The sequence below is a fragment of the Sciurus carolinensis genome, chromosome 8 (assembly GCF_902686445.1).
Source record: "Sciurus carolinensis chromosome 8, mSciCar1.2, whole genome shotgun sequence".
In the NCBI taxonomy this organism is placed as follows: Eukaryota; Metazoa; Chordata; class Mammalia; order Rodentia; family Sciuridae; genus Sciurus; species Sciurus carolinensis.
In genome coordinates this window covers 13,860,253-13,870,963 of record NC_062220.1, presented here as the reverse complement: position 1 = coordinate 13,870,963, position 10,711 = coordinate 13,860,253, and the positions used below count along the sequence as shown (strand labels likewise).

General features: G+C 38.2%; 1 protein-coding gene across 1 annotated transcript; it reads right to left on the bottom strand.

Moving 5' to 3' along the window:
- Positions 1–5,305: 5,305 nt before the first annotated feature.
- On the bottom strand, positions 5,306–9,855 carry Prss37 (serine protease 37). The gene is made up of 5 exons (XM_047562933.1): positions 9,822–9,855; positions 8,120–8,261; positions 6,738–6,991; positions 5,999–6,135; positions 5,306–5,452 (listed from the first exon to the last, which is right to left on the bottom strand). Exons 1-5 carry the CDS (start codon positions 9,853–9,855, stop codon positions 5,306–5,308), a joined length of 714 nt encoding a protein of 237 aa, XP_047418889.1.
- Between the last annotated feature and the right edge of the window lie 856 nt (positions 9,856–10,711).

Below are 10,711 nucleotides of genomic sequence, written 5' to 3'. Positions count from 1 at the left end.
CTTCTGATTAATTTTTGTTTGAAGTCTACTTTGTCAGATATGAGAGTAGCTACTCCTGACTTCTAATTAAGAGAATAGTCAATCTTATCTTATGCCAAATAATGTTACATTTCATGCTTTTTTACCCTTTTTAAAAATTATCTATTGCATTGAATAGAAGTTTCAGGGAATTTTAGAAAATATGATTTTGTCTTATGTGTAATGCTTCATTGTTAGGGTGAAAATATCTAGACAGTGGTACAGTTTGAATTTAAAACCCTGTGTCAGTTAAATGGCTATACTCTTCTTTTTGCTATAATAAATTGCTGTTATGGAACACAAATAATCAAATTATTTTGTTTATGCTTTTCAAATTAAAGTGATCCTAAATCTTTCAGGTACAAGGCTTAATTCTAGCATTTCTATTTTCTTTTTGTTAATCACAAAAAAATACTTGATTATAAATGACTAACATTTATGACTTTGTGATTTTATAACTAGTATTGTGGTTATAAACATTACTGACTCCTGTCTTCAGTTTCTTCTTACTCTTTTCTCACCTACCTTTTATTATTCTTTCTATTCCATTGCTGCATGATTATTCCAAAACTTAGTTACTTAAAACAATAATTGGTCATCTCTCATATTTGTGTAACTGAGTGGTTTTTGCTCAGAAATTCTCATACAATTGTTAGGTGTTTCCACTAGATTGAAAGACTCACCCTCCTGGCTGGCAGTTGATGTGGGCTGTTTGCTGGGAGGTGAGTTAGAGAGCCTACATTGGTTTCTTCATGTTGCTTGGGCTTCTTATAGTATATTAGGGAGCATCTCTAAAGCTCTCTAAGAAGCTGCCAGAACAGTTAAATGTTATACATGGAATCCCTTTTGCAGTACTTTTATTCACTGAAGTATTTATAGGGCCCACCTAGATTCAGGGCACTAGTGCCATTTCTCAACCAGAAGCAATTCTGTTCCTCATTATTTGATTGTCATGACTGAGGGAGGAGGACATAGTACTGTCATCTAGTAGTGGAGGCCAGGAATACTGCCATCTTAGGATGGATAGTACAGCCCCAACATCAAAGAGTTGTGTGTGGGAGAGAGGAAGAGAGAGCAAGAAAGAGAAAGAGAAAGAAAGAGAAAGAACATGTATGTAGTTGTACATTGGTTGTATATTCATATATAAGGATAGGAAAGTATGCCCAATTCATTCTACTGTCTTTCCTATTCCCATCCCCCAATTCTCTTCATTCCCACTTGTCTAATCCAATGAACCTCTTCTATACTTCCCCCTCCATAACCTGCCTTGTTATGGGTTAGCACCCACATATCAGAGAGAACATTTGGCCTTTGGTTTTTTGGGACTGGCTTATTTCATTTAGAATGATAGTTTCCAGTTCCATCTGTTTATCGGCAAATGCCATCATTTCATTCTTCTTTGTGGCTAATATTCCATTGTGTATATATACCACATTTTCTTTATCCATTCATCTGTTGAAGGGCATCTAGGTTGGTTCCATAGCTTGGCTATTGTGAATTGAACTGCTATAAGTATTGATTGTGACTACATTACTATAGGTGTGCTGATTTTGAGTCCTTTGGGTCTATACTGAGGAGTGGGATAACTGGACCAAATATGGTGGTTCCATTCTAGGTTTTCTGAGGAATCTTCAGACTGCTTTCCAGAGTGGTTGCACCATTTTGCAGTCCCACCATCAATGTATAAGTGAAGCTTTTTCCCCACATCCTTGTGACATTCATTGTTACTTACATTCTTGATAACTGCCATTCTGACTAGAGATGGAATCTCAGTGTAGTTTTGATTTGCATTTCTCTAATTTCTAGAGATGTTGAACACTTTTTCATATATTTGTTGACCAATCATATTTATTCTTCTGTGAAGAGCCTGTTCAGTTCCTTAGCCCATTTCTTGATTGGGTTATTTGTTTTTTGGTGTTAAGTTTTTTTTGAGTTCCTTATTGTATATAATATATCTTGGAGTTTAGTGCTCTATCTGAGGTGTAAGTGGTACAGATTCTCTCCCATTCTGTAGGCTCTCTGTTCATGTTCTTGACTGTTTCCTTTGCTATAAAGCAGTTTGTTAGTGTGATGCCATCCCACTTATTGATCCTTGATTTTACTTCTTGTGCTTTAGGAGTCTTATTGAGGAAGTCTCTTCCTGAGCCAGTATAATGGAAAGTCGGACCTACTTTTTCTTCTAATATGCACAGGGTCTCTGGTCTAATGCCTATGTCCTTGATCCACTTTGAGTTGAATTTTGTGCAGGATGAGAGACAGGAATTTAATTTCATTTTGTTACATGTGGATTTCCAGTTTTCCCAGCACCATTTATTGAAGAGGCTCTCCTTTCTCCAATGTATTTTTATGGTGCCTTTGTCAGATAACTGTATTTATGTGGGTATGTCTCTGTGTCTTCTGTTCCATTGGTCTTTAATTCTACTTTTGCTCAATATCATGCTGTTTTTGTTACTATAGCTCTGTAGTATGATTTAATGTCTGGTATTGAGGTGCTTCCTGCATTACTTTTCTTGCTAAGGATTGTTTTGGTTACTCTGGGCCTCTTATTTTTCCAAGTGAATTTCATGACTGCTTTTTCTATTTCTATGAAGAACACCATTGAAACCTTAATAGGACTTGCATTAAATCTGTATAGTGCTTTTGGGAGAATGGCCATTTTGATAATACTAATTCTGCCTATCCACAAACATAGAAAATCTTTCCATCTTCTAAGGCCTTCCTGTTTCTTATGCAAATGAACATGGCAGATTTTGTTATGACACTTGAGTTCCAGTGTTTCTTTCCAGGGTCCACATGAAGGTGTGACTCTGAGACTTTTCATAATGAGATCTTCTAAGAGACAAACAAAATGAAAAATTGGTGACCTACTGTGCTCTTTTTTTTTTTTTGAGTTTCTTTTTTAAAAAATTTATTTATTTTGATTTATTGTACAATTGGTGTACAATTGTTGTTTCTCTGGTTGTACACAAAGTAGAGTTGCACCATTTGTGTAATCATACCTGTACATAGGGTAATGATGTTTGTTTCATTCTGTTATTTTTCCTTCCCCCACCCCCTCCCACCCCTCTTTTTCCTCTATACAATCCATCCTTCCTCCATTATTGCCTCCCTCCCACCCACCGTTATGTATTATCATCTGCTTATCAGAGAGATCATTCGGCCTTTGGGTTTTTGGGATTGGCTTATCTCAGCATGATATTCTCCAACTGCATCCATTTACCTGCAAATGCCATAATTTAATTCTTCTTTGTTTAGTAGTATTTCATTGTGTATATATACCACAGTTTCTTTATCCATTCATCAGTTGAAGGGCATCTAGGTTGGTTCCACAATCTAGCTATTGTGAATTGAGCAGCTATGAACATTGATGTGGCTGCATCACTGTAGTATGCTGATTTAAATCCTTTGGGTATAGGCCAAGGAGTGGGATAGCTGGGTCAAATGGTGGTTCCATTCCAAGTTTTCTAAGGTATCTCCACACTGCTTTCCAGAGTGACTGCACTAATTTGCAATGCTGCCAGCAACGTATGAGTGCACCTTTTTCCCTACATCCTTGCCAACACCTATTGTTGCTTGTATTCTTGATATTCGCCATACTGAGGTGTGATGAAATCTTAGGGTAGTTTTGATTTGCATTTCTCTTATTACTAGAGATATTAAATGAGCTAAGGAAATGAGCAGACACTTCATGGATCTACAAGCAACCTACTAGGCTCTTAAGAGCATATTCTTTTTATTTAATCTCTGTCCAAGGGAGAATACAGTCTCTCACCCTTTTGGGGAGATTTGGATTGAGATCTGCGAGATAACATTAGTGAAGCCCATCCCTTCATGAGTGAGCACAGCACAACTTGGATGCAAAAGCCAGGTGTGGAGGAAAGAGCAGAGGGGGGATCTGAGTAGAATGGCACCTATAGTCTGGCAAAGTATAGTTTTGATGCATCAGTCTGTGCTGCTGGTCACTGTGTCTGGCCAATAGTATTCTAAGAGGGCTGCAATTATTATTGGTTAGTGATTTGGTGTGATTTGTCTCTGCTTAAATTATAGGAATATAGAAGAGAAAATTCTTCAATGCCTGTGACAATACTGCCTTTGTGTTCATTGCTTGAAGACTTGACTTCAGTTCAAGAAGTTTTAGAATGGATCTAACTTTGTTATATTTGGGTCTTGACCAGGTTTCCAACATAAAGGGAGGGCTTTAGACTCTACATTTTCCTCTCACATTCTTTTGTACCCAAATTTGCATTTTGCAGTGTCAGGAAGCAATGTCAAATGGAAGGTGATGTATTGAGAGTTTTTTGGGGTGGTGGGAAGGAGTGGGTGGGAAATCTCAAGGAGACTTGGATACCATTCTAGTGGGTTTAGAATTTATTCTCAGGGCAGCTGAGGTGTTTTAAATTGAAGTCATTGAAGGCATTGAAGGTTTTTCATGTCCCATTGTGAAGAGCAGGTTTATGTCCTCCTTGGATCTAGAAGACATCTTCACCTCACTCTAAAACAGCTGTCTCCCTTTTGGACTTGATTTACAGGTGTTGATACTGTCTTTAAGTTTTGTTTTGTAATTTCCATTCTTCTACTGACTGTCTCTCTGTAGCATTCTGAAATCAATGCAGCCCTGAGATGAAACATGCTATTCTTAGGAAAGCTTATTCCAGTACCTGGGATCTTAGCCACATGTGAGAGCTTAAAGTCTGAATAAGAGAGAGAGCAGGGAAATAGATGTCAACATTTCCTTTTTAAAAAAAATTATTTTTTACAGACTGCATTTTTTTCATTGTACACAAATGGGGTACATCATTTCGTTTCTGTGGTTGTACATGATGTAGATTCATACCATTCGTGTAATCATACATGTACATGGGGGATGGGGGGTGAGGGAAGAATGGAGCAACATTTCTTTCGATGCCATGGACTCCCCATAATGTTGAGGCCTAAGAGCACAGGATTTAGAATCTGACATTTGGGGTTCTTTTCCAGGCTTTAAAATCTATGAGGTATGATTAATGTTTTAGCCTCAATTTTCTCAATTGTTAAGGGGAATTAAAGGTAATGCAAGATGTTTTGTGAGCATTATATGAGATGATGAATACAACCCAGTAGAATGTCCGTAACTTCTCCTTTCTTCCTATGTTATAGAATGTGAGTAGAGACACAAATAAGAAGACATGGGCTACTGGTGTGCTGCACCCATAAATTTCTATTTGGAGATTTTATTTTGAGCTTAAGCTTGTGGAGTCATTGGCACAGACAGTGGGATGCAGAGGGAGAAGTAGGCTTTCATTTCTCTTCATTTGTTCTTGTCCTTAGTGCTTTTCTCAATCCAGGATACATATTTGTAAATATTGGTATAGATTCCAACATCTCCTCCCATGAAGTGTCCAACCTCAATTCCCTGGAGCTTGTTTTTGCAGATGACAGTAGCCACGGCCACCTCCTATTAGAAATCAGAGAGAAAGAGAGATGGTCAGGCCCTTTCCTCACAGGAACACTTCCTTGTCCCCAACTTAGGTGAGCTCTGTTGAGAGACAACACGTTGTGTCGTGAAAAGAGCACTGAATTGTGGGAGACAGAGTGCTTCGGTCCTTTTCCTAGCTTTGCTGTAACTAGCCTGTGTGATCCTGGAAAGTCTGAGAATAGCCTCTTTAGAATTATGTGTGAAATGAGTCAAACCCCATTTTTTTGAATTGGTGAAATCAGTTTCACTTGTGAAGATTGATTTTTTAAAAACAGTGTCTGTTTTTACCATTTTTGTTTGTAGAGAATGAACATCTAGCAAAGTGTTATCAACTAGAGGTACTACATAGTGCTCTTTCATGAATATACTCTATAAGGAGAGCACATGACTAAGCAACAATGGTGTCTTTACAAGTGACCTTATCAAATTCTCAAAAAAGTTAGAAATTAAAAAAGTTGTATTGTGGTTAAATAGTTAAGTAGACACAAAAACATAAATGAAAGTTGAATATAAAGAAAAGATTACCCCAAAAATCCGGTTGAATACTTTCACAAACTTAACACATAAGGAGTTCCGGTGTTTTTTTCCTTGTTCAGTTTTCTTGCAGTCTTTATCAGTCATCACAGGGGACTCCAAGTTCTGCCGTAAGTCTGGGTGTCTGCCTGAGAGAAGATGCGGCAAAAGAAAACATCTTGTTCTCAATTGCTACTTAATCCTAAATCCTACCCTCTACTTTGACTGTCTTTTCGTGTAGGTGTGATAAAAATAAGGAATAAGAAAAAGGGAATAAATGAGCCCTAAGAAGAGTTATGAGAGTTAATCCTGAGAATTTAATAGAGGTCTTTATGAATTTTTGAAATGCAGAGTTTTCTTTCTACTCTGTCCAGTCTTGGTGGAATAAGATGTGACCAGACTCAAGTTCTCAGAGGTGTGCTTCACATGTAAAATGAACATGTGTTGGAAGCAGGTCTGTAGCCTCCCTAATGTGAACTGTGCCTCTGATGATCAGGAATGGTGGCCTCTGTGCAGTTAGATGGCTTGATGACTTCCGCTGCCAAAACCCTGAGGTAGCAGTGGGGCAGTAGACACCCTGGGGGTGGAGAAATGACTCTGGGACAGGTCCCTTTTTGCCAGACCACTTTTGTAGCTTCTCCTTTGGGTCTTGAGCCATTCTCCCCTCCTCTCTTCTCACAGCTTTGAGGACATGAATGTTCCTCTTTAAGGATAACTGATGACCTCAATATGCTATGGGAGGTGCACTCACCATTGTTTTCCCGGCTCCAGTCCAAACCTGAGAGCAAGCAGACTGTTCCTGGCCGGACATTGCTGGTGGCAAGGGGAAGGATCTGGACTTTATGGTTTAAGATGGCAGGCTTAGACAGCTTAATGAGCATGAGGTCATCCTGTGGGGAGCTGTCAGTCTGGTTCCAGTAACGGATAATCTGAATAGGGTTAATTGTCTGTTCTGTCCCATCTCTGATTCTGCTCTTGAAATTTCCCAGCAGCACTTTCAGATTTCTGGAATAAGGATTGGAAATAATCACTCCTCCTCTTCCTCCTCCTCCTCCTCATCATCATCACTAAAATATTGAATGTAATGATGTGCCAGGTGCTTTATTTGAATTATCTTATCTTGTCTAACTTACAATAAGTCTGATCAGTGGATCCTATGTGTATCCCCATTTTATAGATGAAGTAGTAGAGGCACATAGTAGAAATTTTCTCATGATCATGAAGTCAGTAGTGTGACTCTTCGCCACTGTGTTTAATGTAGTGTCCTTAATGTGGTGGAGAGGAAAATAATGCATGTCCAAGAAAATTTTCTAGCCTCTCCTGTGCTTATCTATCCAATTGGCAATTTCCACCTTGGTTGAGACTGGAGAATGGAATGACCTGAGAGTTGGATATTTTCTATTTTCTTCACTAAACCCACTAACAACCCTGTTCTACCCCGTTCTGCACTTTTGGAAGGTTACATGTGAATTAAATCGTCAGGCTTCTGATTGGAATTTTGGTCAATAAGAAGAGAAAGGTGAGGTCCACGTGTTTATCCTCCCAGCTCCATTTCTGCAGTATTGCTGCAGATTGCTCCTATTAGAGTCTCTTCATATGCAGGCTCTCTGCCTTCCTTGAAACCACTCTTTCCCTTGTCCTTTAAGGCATATGGGTGCTCAACGCATTTTTCTAATTATTAACCTGAGGTAATGGAACTATTCTTTGTATTTTCCTGGTATTATCTCGATCCCTTTGGGCTTAGTTTATTTTTAAAACTCAATTTGCCCTATTTAAGTACATGATCAGTGGATCCTTAATTGATAAAATGCATTCATATGTCCAGTAAAAAAAAAATTGAAAAAAACTGATAGCAGATTGAAGAACTATAACATGTAGCACAGGGTCTCTCAGTGGCGGCAATATGACAATTTTGGGCTGAACATTTTGGGACACTGTGCTATGCATTGTAGGATGTTCAGCGGTATCCTTGCTCTGGTCTTTCCCTTTTAGATGCCATTAGCCTTGTTTCCTGATTTTGATAACCAAAAATATCTTCCAAATGTGCCCTGAGGTAAAAACTGTTCCTATTGAGAATCACTGATTTAGAATAAATAATCCCTCTTTCAGGAGATGTGGATGTTCAATACTCACGGTAAGTAGCAGTGAGCTGGGGCCAGCACCCAGCTGGTTTTGATAAGGACACCCACACAGGGGTTGAAGTGAGACTTGAGGTATACTAAATAGGGAGCAGAATCTTCTTTTTGCACATGTGAGTGAGCACAGAAAAATGTCCCTGAGAAAATAATTAATATTCTTAATTATTAATATTAGAACAAATAAGATGATAACTTCCCAGTTGAAAAGAAACATGGAAGGTTTTAAGAAAGAAATGAAGTAGCCAGGAAATGTGAATATAGTTGACAATTTTTCTACTAAAACTAAATCAAAATGGCCATTATATCTAATATTCATAATGATCATTTTTGGCTAATATTGATAATAGTTAATCTAAGAAAGACTAATAAGAAAGACTCATTTAAAGCTTGCAAATTGACTTTATCTTCTTAAAAAGCAACTCAGAAGTAGGCATCTGGAATTGTAAATTGTTCATAACTTGTGACTTAATAATTCCAACCCTAAGAATCCATTTTAAAGAAATAATGAGATAATCTTTGTCTAAAGTTTATGAATAACTGTGTGCATATATAATAGCTAAACATTGGAAACATAAATGTCTAATATAATTTGGACATTAAAATAAAAAGCACATGAACAAGTGGAACATCACATATATTAGAAATTATATTTATAAAAATAACACCAAAAGAAATATTAATGACATTTAAGTTAAAATAACAATAAAATGTATATATAATGTAATGAAATTGTCTAAAATTACCAAAAAAGAAATAAACTATTCAAATACAAAAATTAAGTCTGGGAGTAAATTCAAAGTATTAGCACACGTTTGACTGAGAGGTGGGATGATGAATGTCTATTTTTTTCTACTTCAAAAATTCCCAAAATTTCTAATGTGAACATGTGATAATTTTATAAGTAATTTAAAAAATCCCTAGATTATAAAGGGCAGAAAGACTAATTCTAGTATCAGAAATGAAGTACTGGTCTTGTCTTGGCTGTTCTTAGTACTTCTGTTGATCCTCCCAAACATGGGCTTCTACCTCACTACATGCTTCTTTGTGTGATCATGGAGTTAGAAATCCCAAGAAAAAAAGGGTGGATTACTAATAAGGGCAAGAGACATTGAATTCTAGAAACCAGTGCATGGATTTATTTAATCTTCACAACTCTATAATGTAGGTAGTAAATACCTACTTGACTGAAAAAACTGAAGCACAGAATGGATTCATTAACTTGCCCAATCTCACACAGCTAATATGTGATACAACCTGAGAAATGCCTCACCAGCAAATTCTCCAATCTGAAGAACTTCATGGAAGGCAGCCTCTGATACTAAATTTCTTATTCCTACCTTCTCCACCCCTTGCATTTTGAAGTTTTGGAAAAGAGAAAATAGAGGTAAAAAATGAGTTCTCTGTCTTTGTGACCATGTTGGGACTTGCCCAGAGGGTAATGAGGCCTACCTTTTGGAATAACCAAGTGGGAACACTCACTGTTGAGGATTCTCCAAGTAGGTTTGTACTGTAGCTTAGCACTAGAAGGGTGTACTCAGTCTATCCTGAGAGCCCCTGGACATGGGGTTGACCCTAATTCTGCTCATGACAGTGTTTCTTGACTGTTCTGCACGCTTCACACATCCTGCCTCTTCCTTACCCTAATCCTACATTAACCTGTGGCTTATAAGACAGAGTAGAAGATCTTGAACACATACCAGCAAGGACACCCAAATAGAAAACAAGTTTCATGATGGTGCAGTTCTTTCCCTGTGAGATCTGGAAGGTCAGCAGAGTACAGAATCCTCAGCTCACTTGTCTCCTCAGAAATGTCCACTAGACTCAGTGGGTATTTTCAGGTTTGGGGTATTCAGTGGGATTGGAAAGCAGTTCATAAACAAGGGAGGAAGATGGCTTCAGACAGACCAATGGAAACCCTTCTGCTCCAGGGAATCGGGGGAGGAGAATATACCTCTATGGGGCCTTTCAGGAAAGGAAAAGCAGCTTAATTCCTTGAATTGCTGGATTTGGTTTCCTCTATTTGCTACTCCTCCTAAAAGCCATCCACTTGATGTAGTTCAGCTGCCTGTGGAAAGGAGAGATGTAGGCTCAGGACTTAGCTTTCCCACAGAGTTTCCAAGGCTGCGAGGAACAGGATCCTCCACCTTAGCTCAGGGAGACAGGGTCCCTGATGTTTGCCTTGAACTCCTCAATGTTAACTTATACTCTCCTTGGCCCCTCCCATCTTTGTTACACTAGTTTCATCTTTCCCTTTGAGCTCTGTTTCATCACTCAGATGTTATCACCAACTTGGTCTTTGCTGTCCTGATCACCAGCTTTGGGCTAAGGAAAGGAGGAAATGAAAAGCATGGAACAGTTATTTTCACAGTTGAGGAAGGGTATCTATTCTAGATGACATAGGTCTAAGATTTAAGATTCAGAAGATAGTGCCTTTGAAGTCTATTTACATAACTAAAAGCTTTCTCAGTTAATAATAGATTCCTATAGTGGTCTTTGCACAATTGGGAGCACACTAACAGGGGAAAGAGCAGTAACAGTAGCAGCTAACATTCACTGAGCACTTACTGAATCCCAAGCACTGAGCTAG